The sequence below is a fragment of the Lissotriton vulgaris genome, chromosome 8 (genome assembly GCF_964263255.1).
Source record: "Lissotriton vulgaris chromosome 8, aLisVul1.2, whole genome shotgun sequence".
NCBI lineage: Eukaryota > Metazoa > Chordata > Amphibia > Caudata > Salamandridae > Lissotriton > Lissotriton vulgaris.
The window spans coordinates 821008461-821025072 of NC_141696.1; the positions used below are offsets into that span (position 1 = coordinate 821008461).

The following is a 16612-nucleotide window of genomic DNA, read 5'->3' on the forward strand; positions in this document are numbered from 1 at the left end:
GGGCAAAACTGAGGCCCTTGTTCTACTGAACCTCTTGGCGGCCTTCGACACCGTCTCCCTCCGCACCCTAGCCACAAGATTCGACTACACTGATATCCGAGACAAGGCCCTTAACTGGATCGACTCCTTCCTTACTGGCAGAACACAGTGGGTTAGACTCCCACCGTACTTTTCAAAACCGACAGAGATAAGCTGCGGAGTACTCCAGGGCTCCTCCTTCAGCCTCACCCTCTTCAACGTCTACGTGGCACACCTTGCAGCCATTGTCAGGAACCACAGGCTCAACACAGTCTTCTACTCCGACAACACCAAGCTGATCCTCTCCCTCCCCAAAAAACCCACAGTTACCAGGAACAACTTCCACAAAGGAATTAAATCCATCACCGCCTGGATGAAGGACAGCTGCCTGAAGCTCAACTTGGTCAAGACAGAAGCCCTTATCCTGGGATCCTCCCCCTCCGCTTGGAACAACTCCTGGTGGCCCTCTGCTCTAGAAAGTCCTCCTACCCACACAAACCATGCACTAAAACTCAGCATCATACTGGACTCCTCACCCACAGTGGATCACCAGATAAACACAGACTCCTCTGCCTGCTTCAACACACTCCGCCTGCTGCGAAAGACTTCCGGATGGATCCTCACCGAATCTAGGAAGACAGTCACCCATGGTCTCATCAGCAGACTCAATTACTAAACTAATCCTTAACATCCCCTCAGCTCCCCCGCGACCTCCATTGGCTCTGTCGACAGAAGAACCTTCAAACTCATCACCCACGCATACAAGGCCTTTCTCAACTCCAGAACTGCATACCTGAATCACAGCCTCTTATTTCATGTACCCAACAGACACCTTCATTCCCCCCGCTTTTCCTGGCTCTGTCCCAGGAATGCGCAAGACCAGAACATGAGGAATGTCCTTCTTCTACCTCATCTCCAAGACATGGAACACCCTGCCCAACCACCTCAGGAAATCACCCTCGCTTTCGCAATTCAGGAAGGATCTCAAGACCTGGCTCTTCGGATGAACTCAGCTCTTAGTTTGATCTGCTGCACCCATTCTCCCCACTCAGCACATTGAGACCCTCACGGGTAAGTAGCCGCGCTTTATAAACCCTGACTGATTATTTGAGTGATTTATTGTAGTCATGTAGAGATTCTTGGACAGGATCCCCCTTCTTAGACTAACCGAGGCACAAATGAAAGCGCTAGGATGCCCTATAAAAATTGTGGTTATGGGCATATATAGACTGAAACCCATAAGTCCCCAGATAGCTACACCGCCCTGTTCTACAAGACATATTACCAAGAGATAGCTCCGATCCGTAGCCAACTGTTTAATGCTGTGGGGGAATTGTGAGTGTTAACTCACTCAAACCAGGAGTCCTAAGCAGTATAAGGATCCCCAGTTGTGCTCCTCATACCGCCCAATGTCTTTGCTTAATATTGGTCTGAAACTGCTATCTGGGATTCTGGCAGCTCGTCTTGGCCCATGCATGTGCATCTTAGTGGACCTGGATCAGGCAGGCCCCATCCTGGACAGTAATTGTTCGGATAATAATACCTGCTATGTGTAATTGACAAAATGGGTCAAATGAGCAGGGAGGTGGGTCTGCTAAGGGTGGATGCTGAAAAAGTGTTTGACCGTGTTCATTGGTAATACCTTCAGTTAATGCTCTAACATGGGCATTGGTCACTGATTTATTGCCTGGGTCTTCAGTAACTACCAGGTGCCTCCTGCCAAGGTTAAAATGAATAGTGCATTAACATCTCCCATTAGGATATGTTGATGCCTCTTGCCTCCCTTGCTGTTTGCGCTATACAGCCTCTGTAGCCTTTTGGCCATTGCCATTCAGTAGAACGCGAAATGTGAAAGGGTTGACTGATGATAAGGCACACGGACCACATAATATGCATGTATGCAGGTGACATCCTGGCGGTGATAAACCCCAAGGGCTTTCTTTCACTGGCCGTGGTGAAACTCCAGGAGATCGGCAAGGCTTCGGGCTTTAAAATAGACATCCATAAATCGCAGATGCTCCCCTTGCCCCTTCCCTAGGAGACACAGGTAAGAAGGCAGGCCAGACTTTCCCTACAATGGGCAAAGAGGCACATTGTCTATTTAAGACTGAAAGTCATACCCAGGGCGGCCTAAACATCCATTGTTAATTACACTGATCTTCTGACTCAACTGCAAACTGACTTTAGGGATTGGCTCCAAAATGACCGTTCTGCCAAATTTCTATTTTTATCCCAGAAAATGTCTCCTCTTCACCCTAGACACACACTCCGGACCCATGCAATGCTTATTTCATAACTTTATCTAAGGGGTAGTATTGGGTGAAATGCAAGACTAGCAAATGTTTTGGCCAGTGGAGGAGAGTGGCGTGGGAATCCCTAACATCACACTATGCTTCTTCGCTGCTCAGCTTAGGTTTAGTGTTAAGTTGCATCGGGCAGAGTGAACAATATCAATGTTTTGTAGATCAGTCAGTGACTGGTGCTCACACAAGAAAGGCTATCTGGTTACCTAAGAAACCAACCTTGGGGTCTTGAGTCATCGTCTAGCTTATGAAAATGACAATGGTTGCTTGCTTGGCATACAGGAGTTGTGAAAGTGAACTTGGCATTGGTGCCTTCACCTATGGCCCACACGATAGGCAATATTGACTTCACCCAGGCCCTACCAGAAGAAGAGGTTTGCGAATGTCAGAAAGCAGGCTGTAAACGAATAGGAGATTGGTATGATTGGGAGGTTCTTCTAACCTTTGAGCAAGTCAACAAGGATTACACATTTCCAGAGGGGGAGAGATTCAGGTACAGTCAGTTGAGGCACTGGGTGACTCACTCCTCCGTGAGACGATCGGCTAGCATACCGTTGATGCTTTTAGAGAAATGGCTTGTCACTAACATAGGAGACAAAAGCACCCTATCCGAAATCTACAAACTTCTCACACGAGAAAACAGTGGGGCAGAAAAGATGGGAGAAGGAACTGGGTAGGAACCTTGTTACTAAAGAATGGGAGGCAGTGTGTATCAAAGAGCTTGAGTTGCAGTGTCCAGCATATCAGTCAAGGAAACCTTGAGCAAGCTTGCTACATATTGGTATTACACGCCTGAGCGGGTACATGCCTGGCTTGCCAGGAGATGCAAAGCCTGCTGGTGTGGGTGTTGTGCATCTGGTTTTCTCCTGCACCTGTGATGGCATTGTCCCAGGGTTACTAGCTATTGGGAAAAGCAACCTAATGACCTAGATGAAATGTTTGACTGCAAGCTACTACAATTTCCTGCATGCTTAATTCTGGGAGTGGAGGACCAGTTAATCTACCCCTTCAAATCACCACGAGAAAAACTAATTATAATCTTATTGAGAGCAGCAGCTGATGCTGGGGTCTGGGGCATGAACAGGGTCCCAGCGGCTACACAAAATCTGGGAAATCATTGGCATGGAAAAGATCCCTTTGACATTGGAACACAGGAGGGCAAGGAATTTGAGAAATGTTGGGGCCTGAGTCTTACATTCCTGTGTCAGGAATTCTGGGAACTCTTGTCCCAAGTACCTCAGAGTATTGTGCCTGAGGGCTTCACAAGATGATCTTGCTGAGATGTAGGATCTGGACAGTGACTGCGCTTAGCACATGCCCAATGTTAAGAGTGGGTGATGCACACAAACCTTAGATTTATATTACGCAGTGGCTCTGTGTTTTGGGCGCGGGTGGGAGGGATCAGGGTGGGGGAGGGAGGCTAGATGTTATGTTTCTTCACTTGATTGCCTGCCGGCCAGGTAGTTGTTGTCCGGTATTTGTTATAATTGATCTAAACTAAATCAAAATATTTGATCCATAAAATGAATTACATTTTTAAAAGCGGAAATATATTTTGACTTTACATGTATGCAAACGTAAAAATAAAAAATCATATTCACTCTTTTAAATAGATTTCTGGAATAAAGCGTGTTAATGAATTCTCTAAAGATTCCCACGATGGAGAACTAGGATTACAATTAACTTGACTTGTGTGAGGCATAGCTTGAGGTGGCAATGCAGTTTAGATAATATTCATGTTATCATTTAATGTCAAGGTTATATAGACTCTCATTTGTCAACTCTATAATAATATAAATCGTGGTTTGCACTTTCTAGCTGAAGTCGTAGGATAAACACTGATAGGCAATTTCTTATGTTCTAGGACTCCAGCTGCACAGTGTTTTAGGTGTTTTAAGCCTTTATCTTGAGGCTTTCTGCTGTTACACGCGTATCTCAGAGACACGTTTTCGATATGAATGCTTACCTATATTGCTACTTCTTTAAATGTTTTACATGCACTCTCCTCAAACTGGGTGGGTGTATAGGGCAACAGACCCTATCTGAATATAGACGCTGAGACTGCACCTCAGTTCTTTTCCCCTCAGATATTCTTTAAAGAACGGCTCCGAAGAGTGGATGCATTATGTACTACAAGTGGTCATAATAAACTACAGCTCTGAGCGTTTAGTGCTAAGACTCACTTTAGCAGAATGCACCACAGTAATGCATTCTAAAAATATACCCTATACACAGAGGCAGAACAGGTGAGAATCTTTCACATTGACCTTTGAATAGGAGTGGCTGTGGGATGAGGTCAGATTGTCTGAGTGTGCTGCCATTTTGTAACTGGCTCCCTGCAACATGTCTCCCTCAGCCTCTGAGGTAAAACGCCTGCTTTAAAGTGGTCTAACCTTTTGTGCACTGCTTCTGCAGTCTGTTTTCACTCAGTGCTCATAAAATTATTTGGAGAAGAGCAGAAAAGTTCTCAGTTTGAATCTCCGATTTCCAAAGTCCCATAAAAACCACATAGCAAATTTCTGTAAAATCTTGCTAAGAGACATATCATGTTTAAATTTAACAAGCAAGGGTTAAAAAGATAGAAAACTATTGCAAGAGTGCATTGCAAAGGAGGTCTACTTTTTAACCTCATTGGCTTCACATTACATGTCAAGATACAGAAAGTAGTGCATACTGTTAAGCATTCGCAAATGCGCCTCAAATCAAAGCATCATCTGGACCTGCGCATGTGTGATACATATATACTTTTTCAGTAAGCAAATGTTTTACTTGATATGTTACTCAGCGCTCTGATAGAGAACAAGGAGAACTGTAAGTGGAAGAACCTTGTCTCTAGGTTTGAGTTGAGGCATATCCAGGAACACGTTTGATCCTGAAGACATTGTTAGTATTGTGATGAGGAGTGTAGTGTAGGAATCTTCTCTGAATCTGGAAGTATTTTATGAGCTAAAGGGTTTAAGAAATATAGGTCTGAGATGGAATGGAATTAAATGAATTAAGGGAAGGAGTAGAATTGGTTGCGGTAGGACTAAGGTTAGGACAGATGAGCATTTACGTAGCAAGTTTGAAGCTCATGTGAAGTTGTGTGACACTGTCTTCAGTTTCAAAGTGATGTGAGATGGGGTATTTCATAGTTTGTGTTGTGGGGGAAGTGATTCTTGGTGGCTGCACAGTTGTTGAAATTACCTCGCTATTTTGAAAGCCATTTTTTGCCAGCATGGTCTATCGTTATTCTGTCTATATAGTATTTTTTTATTGCTTTCTGGACTGTATGTGACTATCATAGTTTGCATTTCATCTGCATCGTCTTGGAAGTAGGTGGCAAGGCATTTCTCTTTTTGGGTGCGATTGACGGTTTTGGCCAAAGTCAGAAGTGCCATGTTTTTCTTTTGCATAGAGGCAAAAAGGTGTGCTCGTAAATCTAGGACTTGAAAGATCCTAGCAATTAGTGTGCCAAGGAGCTTGTTGAGGTCATTGACATTTACTGGTGGTTGTTGAACAGATTCGTAGAGATGGACGGGGGCACTTATTGTAATTCCTTCCTCCGAAAATGTGACTCCGAACATATAACCGGAACTTAATTCTTGCTTGGGAATAAAGGGAGTCTTCTGGCTAGAAATTAAGATGGTTAGATGATGACCAGATGCAAAGGTCATGGGGCTGGGGTTTGACTGCTGATTGTGTCCTAAAATCTCACGAGTAACCTGTTGAGTGCTCTGGCCCATTTGACTTTTGCTTGAGGTTTAGGATCTCCTTGTTGTCAAGTAATGTATGGGTGTTTGAACTGTTTGGTTTGTCATTCCAGATGAGGATAGTGAAGTGTGTGTGTTCTATTGTTACACTGGCTGAGAAGCTGACAAATATGTGTATGAAGCTAGGGTTACAAGGCAGGAAATGAAAGGTGGCAATGGAAAATTGTTTCTTAGGTGGATATTTAATCAGAGAATTGGTTCTTGTATAGGATTGGAATCCCACTTGTTCTTGCTGAGTGCTGCCATTTTGTGGACTATAGGTGCACAATCAACAGAGAGATAATTTTATTAGACACAGGGAAGTTTAGGTGGCGTGGTGTTTTGACAAGGGGTCAGGCATTTATTATAATGCACTGAAAACTCAGGGTGGATGCAGATGTTGCTCATTGTACAGTGTGGTAGAAAGGCAAAGTGCGGTCCTGCTGTTTGGAGGAGTCTGTGGTTTGAGGTTGTGGCTTGTGAGTGTTTGTTTACTGTATATTGGGATAGTAGTGGGATTTGATGGCATGTCTGGTTCGTTGTCACAGTAATGTCAAGCAGATTGGTTTATTGAGCAGGTGGGAAAGAAATTAGAACTTCACTTTTACTTCGGGTTTCTGTGAGGTGGTGTCTGGGTTTCTGGGTGTGCTTATCGAGAGCTTGGTTGATACTATATTAGTGGGTGATGTGTTTCCAGGGGCCTTTGTCAAAAGTGAGTAGAGGGAGAAGCCCTCAATAACTTTGAAATTGTGTCTAGAGTTTGGCGCTTTGGGTCTATGGGGTGATATGTGGGAGCTATGGATAGTGTCTAGAATCTGTGGGATAGTGTTCAGAGTTGGTTAGACTGAGCGGATTTGAGGTTGTGTATATGTGCAAAATTTTGCTTAAGGAAATTGATGAATTAATAAACCGAGGTAATCGACGTATCGATCCTGAGAACTATCAGCGTGACGAACGAGCATCAAGCGTAGTTCTGTTTTTGAGGGTTGGCCATTTTGATTCATATATTTTTTTTGTTTTTCTCAAGTGTTTTTCTTCAATCGGTCTCATTGTGGGGGTGGAACGTGACCTGCGCTATAGAACAGAGTGATTCTTTGTGAACTTTCCATCTATCGTTTTGTGTGCAGCATTTTTTACACATTCGGAGAGATCTGTTACAAAACATGAGTTTTTGAATTATGTATCCACTCTTAAAAAGAGGCGTCCTCCGACCTCCCTTCAGCAAAAGCAGCAGTTATGAGCCACCCTGTGTAAACTGGGCAGGACTGTAGATAAAGGGCCTTGGGGTAGGCTCCAGGCAATAATTGATCCCAGAGTATATCATGCAGTTGCTTTTCGGAACTGAGAGAATGTTCTGCAGACAGCCTGCACAAGCCTCCTTGCTACTGCCGCATAAAAGTGAGCAGTAAGCCTACCCCAGTGGGAGCAAAACATGCACTCCTGATACGCTTTTTGTTAGCAAATTATCACTTACATAGCATTCTAATAGCCCAAAGTGTATTTGCTTGCATATTTCAGAATGCTGTGTATTTGGTTTCTCTTGAAGCAAAGAGGTAGGCAAGATTAAACAGGCGCTCCTCAGCTTTACCACACAGGTCTGACAAGGCATTGTATATAGCAGTAAAAGAGCAGCAGTGCAAGCTTCCATCACACACAAAACGGATATATTCCACCACCAAGCAGAAGTGATTTCTTTAAGAAGAGATTAAATAATCAAATGTTCATTGACCCTCCCTTGTTTTTCCCACCTTTAATGTGATTTTCAATGGAGAGTGAGTAAAAAATAAGTCTATCTGGCATCCATCAACCTGTAGGCCTAGCCTTCTGATAATTCCACTACCTGTTTATCTGTTGTTTGTAACTGTTTGTCTGCGTTTGTACCTGCTTTTTTAATGTAGTGCTACTGCACTTCTGCTAAGCGCTGTGTAAAATGGGCGTGATTGTTAATCAATTTATGTTACTAAATTTACCCACTTTGGATGAGTGAAAATCTTCTTTGCCGGAATTCGAACTCGAGATCTAGAGCAGCGCATTTGTAAGCTGCAAGTGTTCAGCTTATTGAGCAACTCTGTCCCAGCATATATATGTGTGACTGTATATTTGTGTTTCTGGGGGTGTGTGTGTGTGTGTGTGTGTTTCTGGGGGTGTGTGTGTGTATATATATATATGTATATATGTATATATATATATATATATATATATATATATATATATATATATATATATATATATATATATATATATATATATATATATATATATACGCCATTTACTGCTTAACATGCCCGTGCGGCTTGAATTATATTGGCAGCACGACTAACGCAGTGAAATTGCGAGTATTAGAGCACGTGCGTGCGATTGCTAAGAAGGATGACACCTACCCAGTGGCCAGGCATTTTGCCAAAATGCATAAAAGCAACAGGGACCTGTTAGCATACATATGTATTGATAGTGTGCCATTGAGCATTAGAGGTGGGGATCGTCTGCTCAAACTTAGACGACTGGAATCGAGGCACATCATAGATTTACAGAGTAAGCACCCTTATGGCCTCAACATGCATGAGGAATTATCAGTCCATTTAGGTTAACTGGATGGGCATTGATTTTCTGTAATTTTCAGCATATTTTGTTTATTGTAACTTACCCCCGTATTTCCTTGACTGTGCCCTTCCTTATTTGGATATGTGTATTTTGATGAACTTACATATTCTTTTAATGGTTTTATATTGACATATTTGGACGTATTTTGTTACTCATGCTCTAACTCGATGAATTTCATATATGCCCATCCAGGGCGTGATAGTAGTGAGGTGTAACTCCACATTTATATTATATAACAAGTTCCGCTTATCGCACCATAATTGATAGGTGAGGCGCATGTGATCTGTCGGCATACAGCCGCACCTGCCACCTTTTGTATATGCTGCTATTCAGCGCTTTCAGGCTTGTGGAGTATAACCACACGCCCATCCAGGGCAAGATTTTTTGATTCTACAGGTTGTGACTGTGCACTTCGATTAACGATAATAATGGTTATTGCATATGGCATTCTCTGATTTGTATATTTCATTTGGTCCCCAGGAAGGCATTTATTTATTCAATTGTATTTATGTTGAAATGCATTTTAATTGCCTGTATAGAACCGTAATTTTTACCGTTCCAATATGGCGACCATGAAAGTTCTGCATAGTCCTACCTTGATTTCATTGAGTTTGCATGTTGTCCTTTAAAATTGACGCACGCCTCGGCTCTCTGCACAACTTGACGAAGCCCCAAGGCGAAACGCGTCGTTGCTGTTGTTTTCCCATTAAACCTTGTGGAACCTCCCCTGCGTGTGCTACTTTCCTTTTGGAGTGATTTTCCTGGGATATTTGGAGCGAATTTTAGACTCGGGCACACCCCCGTTTTCGTGTGCACCCACTCGCGTGTGCAATTGGTTGGTGTTTTGGAGCTGTTGTGTGTATATATATATATATATATATATATATATATATATATATATATATATATACACATACACACACAGTGGTCTGCATGTCTTTTTCTGTAGAGCCAACAAAGTTCCATCCATCTATGTTGCTCTACTTGCATGGATGCCTCTTCGTCCATTGGGCTCTGCAAGCGGCATGCGTGTTTGTGGCTGTTGGGTAGAACTGCCTGTAGTGCTATTATACTGTCTGTTCCCTCTTTCCACCCATGCCTGTATGTCAACTACCTATCCAAATTATTGTGCTTGGTTATTTGTAGTTGGTTGATTTGTCTGCATATGTGCATGTATAAGTCACACATGTTGTAAAAGCAGTAACATGCCATCTGTGTGTGATTAGGCATAGACACGTCACATGCCTCTGCACAGACTGTACAACAGCAAACCCAATTTATTTTGGCAATACTTGTTCAATTTGGCAAATGCATATTACATTCTCTTTACAAAAGGCTAGGCCCTTTTGTGAATGAAATGTTTGATTCAGATGAAACATTGGAACTGCAGTGGCAGGTAGCAAGCCAGTACTAGGAACTTCTAAAAACAAATATGTCACATTAGTCGTACTGTGTAGACCTCGTCTCTTTTTCTTTGCATGTGCAATAAGCTGTACTTTGTTTGTGCTTGCCTCCCTTGTCTGAGAATGGTATTTGTTTTCTAACAGTCACTTGCTGTTCTGCGCCTCGCCTTGATGCTTAAAAGACTGTCTCCCATGGGTGTTGGGCTGGTTTCATTACTTCTTGTAAATAGTGAATTGTTGAGCGTCATTTTTTTGTATTGAACAGAAGACGAATGTTGGGGCCAGCGGCATAACGATATGTTAAGGGGGGCGCCCTGCAGAATGAGGTGCAGGCCCATAAGACCACCATATCCCACAGGCACCCATAGCTTTGCTCGGAGAGGATGACACTCAGCCCTGCCAAGTACCACGCATCTCTTATTAGATTAACCCATATTGATTAACTCTGCATCACTTCCAGGTCTAAATTAATCATGCATGTGAGCTGAGCTCCGGGGACAGCCTGCTAGTGGGTTTGTTTTCCTTCATCTGTATGTTGCAGACTTCCCCCATCTCTTTGCTTTATGCAGCCAATCAGGTGGATAGTCACAACCAAGCAACTCTATCTTCCCTCCTTGAAAGTGCCCTGCGCTATGATTGGAGTATAACTTAATTATCTTCTTCGCCACAATTGGGCGTGTGTATGAAGTCACGGAGATTCATGGGACAGGTCTGCAGGGATGTGATCACATAATCTGCCAATGCAACATGTGAAGAGGTTGAGATGAGTTGTACAGCCCCATTGAGTGGAGATTCTGAGACCCGTTCACTGCTCAGCCCACTCCCAGCGCTGTTAGACTTGTATGCAGGGCTTTAAGTAGGATGAAAAAAGTGGGAGATCTTAAAAAGGATCGTAGCATATATGATTAATGGCGTGCCTTAAACACATAAACTACATTTCTGCAATTCCATAGTGTGCCATCCAGCCAAAATGTTGTCTATTGGATAAGTCAATTGTTGTTAGCTGTTTAATAAAAGATTTTTTGCAAATAATATTCAAAATGGGTCACTTCTGTAATTGTGAGTCTGTTAATTAAACATTACTGAGGCCTGTGGAAGGGGTGTAGTGGACTTCAATTTCTCAATATATCTCGTTATGGTCGCACTATATTACATGCATGCCCTTTTTCTCTCCACATCTTGTCCATCTGCATATCTTACACCTCACGTCTACTCTTCACTCCCTTCTGAATGCACTTCACGCACCTCCTTCACTTCACCACCCCCAAAACATATATAACACACCCATTCACCTCTAAGCACTGCATTTTCTTTTACTTTCGCCTTGCCAATATTTTGATAGCTGTGTACCTTCTTCACACACATTTTCACAGAATCACAATTGTAACTGGCATTGCTCTGCAGAGAGGCCAAGGATTGGATGACCATGAATTTTGAACACCTTTTTGACCCACTGACCAGCACAGTGAGAAACTTGCACTGCCTTCAGCCTCCTCTACAGAGCGGTCAATTGTGTTGTCAGTTCTAAACACCATGAAGCGACTCAGTTGAAAGTATGCACTATACAAGAATAATATGGTTAAACAGAAAATATACAACATCCTGTAAGGTACTTAACAATCGTAGCGAATGCAAGATTAAGTAAAATGTGAAATATAAACTGGAACTAAACCGCTGACATTACCTAACCGTTTTTACATTCATTCTTCAGTATAAGATTAGTGTTTTTGCCATTACAACTAAGGACATGATTCCAGGGCCCAGTAGGGACCTGTCTTAATGTAATGTTCATTTTTAATTACTACCAGGTCTGAGACCCAGAAGGACCCGCCCCACTTAAAGCCCTGCTTGTATGTTCTGTCTTTTCCCTTTCTCTGCGGGAAGGCCAAAGAAGCCGGTGCTCATTGACCTCAATCTGTGCTTTGAGGAAGAGTGATGCCCTCTCAGCTGATACAGAATGTTCCCCTACAACTCGGCGTACCTCCTGGCCCCGCCACATTCAGGCAGTGCACTTAAACATCTCCGGCACTGGAAGCAGGCAGTGTAAAACAGAAACAGGCAGCACATCATCTGAGACGCGTACGGCTGAACACATGACACAAATGCAGGGTAGGGAGTTTAGCTGGCCCTTCTGAGTAATGTTTGTTAAACACAATATCACTCGTGATCAGGAACAACTTGCCAGATGTTGATTGTTACCATGGTTTATAATACAGAAAAAGGAGCAACAAAAAATTGATGAATGCAGTTATTTTCTACTGAAAGTATTTTTTAAAATGAAAACAATCTGGAGTGGAACAAATGATTTCTAACGTCCCAAGGGCATGTTTGGCATAATTTGTCAGGAGAAAAGGAAGAACAATAGAACACTGAGTGATTAAAAAGATCTGCAATTTTAATGCTCCTAAAAGCAAAAACCTGAAAGCACATTATTTTTGTAAGAAGTACATTCATACCAAATTGTTCAGTATCACATAAAAAGCTTCAGTGAATAGAATATGAAAGCCTTAGTACAGCAGAGATCTGAAGTAGCCTCATGTCACATGTAACTCCTGTATTTTTTAGGGCTCTTCTAGGCAGCGCTTGCGCCGTCTCTTCGAGACATGCTGTATTCAGGTATGGACTTTGAGCTCCGCCTACTTTCCGCCCATCTTTTCAATTGGCTCCTGTTACTGTCCCTTGTAAATGGTGGCTTTTGATTTGTTAATAGGCTTAGTAGTCCCTCCTTAGTGCCCCCTTTTATCCTGTTGTAACCTCCCATGAGGACTGTCCCTGTTACATTTATTGTACTCAATATGTTTTATTTACTGTTTGTCAGCACTATTTTCTTAATCACATTCTCCTAGCTGCTGCTGCAGGCACAACAGGCTCTCTGCTTTCTGCTTCAGAAAACCAGATTCCACATGTTTTCGTGGCCCAGCATGGCACCCGATCATGGACGCCACGCTTTATCTTTTAAAGACCCTCCCTCCCCTCACCACGGCCGGCTGCCTTGCATTATGCTCCATCAGATTTTGGTATTAGTTGCTTTAGCTTTAATCAGGCAGACCCCCTTACCCCTCCACAACACACCTTGTCTGCCCCCAGGACCAAGCCAAGATTGCCTTGTTTGCATTTTGGTTGATTAAAGTTAAAAGCTTCTCAGTGGTTCATGACGTGTGTTGCAGCACCCTAGTGAGCCTTAAAAAGTAGCCAGGTGTGCCGCATTAAGCACATACTTTGGGAAACAACAGATATGCTTTGTCACGTAAATGAGCCAAATCTTCAGTAAGGCGCTGCCTCCCCTCCCCGGCAGGCTGCCTCGCTTCATGTTTCATTAGATTTTTTTTTTTAATTACTTGCTTTCGCTTTAAACGTGCCTACTCTCCCATAACAATTCTAGCCTGCCCCCACCAACCCCTTCAAGATCGCTTCTTTATAACGTGACGTAGGCGTTGTTTTCTGGACGTTCCTGGTGCAGAATCTGATCGCTGTTGGTGCCAGGCAGGTTAATGTCACAAAAATCATACCTCAACAGGAAGCACTTGCAGAAATAAAGAAAGTAGGTGCCTGAGTTGAAGCTCCACTTCTGTCGCGTATTAATCAGCCTAACTATGTGCGCGTGGTCAAGGCTAGATAGGTGTGTTTTCTCCGCATTGCCACTGTGAAAAGTTAGCTGTAATCCTTAATGGAGGTGTTTGCTTCCTTGCTTTTCTCAATCGCAAAACCTCATGTAGTGTATGTGATGAGGAGGTTCATTCTCGTTATCTGTTACATTGAGCCGAGCAGTTGGGAAGAGTGATCGTGAACATGTTCTCTTGTTATTTTTAGTTTTTTTTTAACACTAAGATCACTGCCTGGCCTTGCATGCTCTCAGGGACCACATGATGCCTAGTAACAACCTGAATCAGGTGGGAGCTTTGTCATTATGGCTGTTATCGGTAGCTCTTTGTGCCACTGGACATTCTCCAATGGAAAGAGACATCCCCAAGGTGGCTTCTTGATTCACTCTGGAAAGAGTTATTTTTCAGAGCTTGTTACTTTGCAATTGACGATAATCAACCCTTCAATCAGCTGCTGCACCTGCAGCCTTGCTCTGCAAGGCATTTGCAATGCAATAAGTCTCGCATTACTGAAAGTTTGAGCTATTGGCGTTGCGTTATTATTTGCAACGCCAATAGCTCAAACTTTCAGTAATGCGAGACCTATTGCATTGCAAATGCTTGTTAATCTTTTTCATTCTGGTCCTTGTAGTTTTGCTTTTCTCATAATAGATGAAGATCTAAAAGTACAAAACAAAATACGAAGAGGATCAGTTACTCACACCTCGTGAAAGAATGTGAGGATACCATGTTAGGCTTTTAATGCAGTATTTTAATGGATATCTATGGGGCATGTGAGCCAATATTTCCACTAGGAATGTTTGTATTAACACATTGGTAACTATCAAAGTGGGAATATACAGCAGCATTGGCATGTTAGTTGCTCTTGTGAATGACAAGGTAGCTAATGATAAGGTAATCTAGGGTCCACGGCCTGCAAGGAAAAGGACGAATCACACTATTTCACTCGCAGATAAGGATGGTGGAAGATGACCTGCAGGGATGTATTTGTGGCAGGGGATTGCTGATATTGCCCTCTAACTGCTAGAGGAAAGACTAATTCTGTAAGAGAATCCGCAAGTGGAATTTTCTTCATTAAAGGGATAGTATAGTGATGGAAATTCCACTGGTGGCATCTCAGTAACAGGTTATCCACTTTTCTCTTAGTGTCAAAAATGAGGCCAGGAAATGTCACACAAGGGACACAGCAAATATGGAAATGCCACACATAAGCAAATTGGAAACTTGACAGCTATGGACAACTGAAACGTGGGAGCCATCATGCATAACAGTGGCTTGCATCTTGCCCCTAGTTGGGACACCAAGAGGAATCCTGAAAAGTCCGTTTTCTTAACTCAATTGTGTTTTTTTAATCCTACTAGGGATCTGCAAGACCGGTGGCAGAACGAGTTATTCCGGGCGTTCTTCAAGCTGCCCCGGAAGGAGAGGCTGCATGAGGTGGCGGATTGCTCTCTGTGGACACCTTTCAGCCGCTGCCACACAGCGGGCAGGATTTACGCGTCAGACAGCTACATTTGTTTTGCCAGCAAAGAAGATGGCTCCTGCAATGTTGTCATTCCACTTAGAGAGGTATGCCCTGGCAGGCTACTGTTTGAAGTAATAACACAACTTGCTGTTTGTTTTCCCACCTTCCTCTCTTACACACATGTCTAAGGAGGTCACATTTAAACCAGCTTCAACTTGTGGTATTTCAGCAGGTTGAGTGTGTCTTCAGTTTTGCCGTGGTATGTTGCAATAAAGAAGACACATAGCCATATCATATAAGGGTATTGCAAGTTTCGCAGAGGAATTATCCTGAGTTTCATTTGGTCACTGAACTCCAACGACCAAAGCAGAATTCGTTTAACCTTTTAATGTACTGCAGGGAGTATTTTGTTCCTTATAATACTTGGTTGTCTACCCCAACTGCTATAAAATGTCTGATTGTGCACTCCTACTAAATGAGTTATTAAGCATGCTGATCTTCTGCATTAATGTAGATGCTATAATGTCAATAGAAACACCAATCCCAACTTTTTATTTGATTGAAATGTATTTTGAGAATTTTGATTCAAGTCACTATCAGATCATGATTTGTGCTATACAATATGCATATAGAATACTGTTATCAGGTTCCACATACCAATCAACACTGGAATCTTTCCTCACACACATAAAACAGACACCACTTGGGTCTCATAGCTAGCCATGCATATACAGAACTGGTACAGAGGTATGCCCAGGCAAGCTACTGTTTGAAGTAATAACACAACTTGCTATTTATTTTTCCAACCTCTCTCCCTTACACTCATATTTAACCGCATCGCTGCTGCAGTGATTTTTGCGCTGTGCGGCATTTTTTAAAATACCGCGTTACATGACGAGCTCAGCTCGTCATCAGCACACGCCACCCGTGGCTGATGACGAGCTGAGCTCGTCATCAGCAGCGAAGGGGTTAAACCATCTGCAACTTGTCATGGTATATCAGCGAGTTGAATTTGTCTTCAGCTTTGTTGTGTTACGTTGCTGTATAGGAGACACGTACCACTATCATATAAGGATATTGCTAGTCACATGGACATGATGATACAAGAAGCTTTTATTACTTAATGTGCACTTGTTAGAGATGGGGATCTCTAGTTGGTAGCGGCTGGCGCCGAGGTCCAAATAGGAATCCTTCTTCCTAAGTCAGAGTAAGGGGGCCACACCCTTTGATAACCCCCGCTCAACCCTGTGGTAACGTAGCACGAGCAGACAGGCCTATCTCAGAGGCAGTGTGTGAAGCATTTATAACATACACATTAACGCATTGAAGACACTACAAAGGAACACGACACAAGTAGCTATAGAAGAATAAGTATCTTTATATAGGCTTAACATAGGGCTCAAAAGCAATCAAGAAACCACAATGCACATAATTACAGTCAGTCAGTCAATTATCTTTATTCGATTATTAAAAATCATAAAAGAACGAG

General features: G+C 42.8%; 1 protein-coding gene across 2 annotated transcripts in view; it reads left to right on the plus strand.

The window, feature by feature from the left end:
• The window catches only part of TBC1D8 (TBC1 domain family member 8), a 605783-nt gene that overhangs the window by 308004 nt on the left and 281167 nt on the right, over window positions 1-16612 (plus strand). For both annotated transcript variants that reach the window (XM_086934717.1, XM_086934716.1), the window contains exon 6: window positions 15020-15227. In XM_086934717.1, the coding sequence (XP_086790843.1) occupies window positions 15020-15227 (208 nt within the window). The remainder of the gene's footprint in view (window positions 1-15019; window positions 15228-16612) is intronic.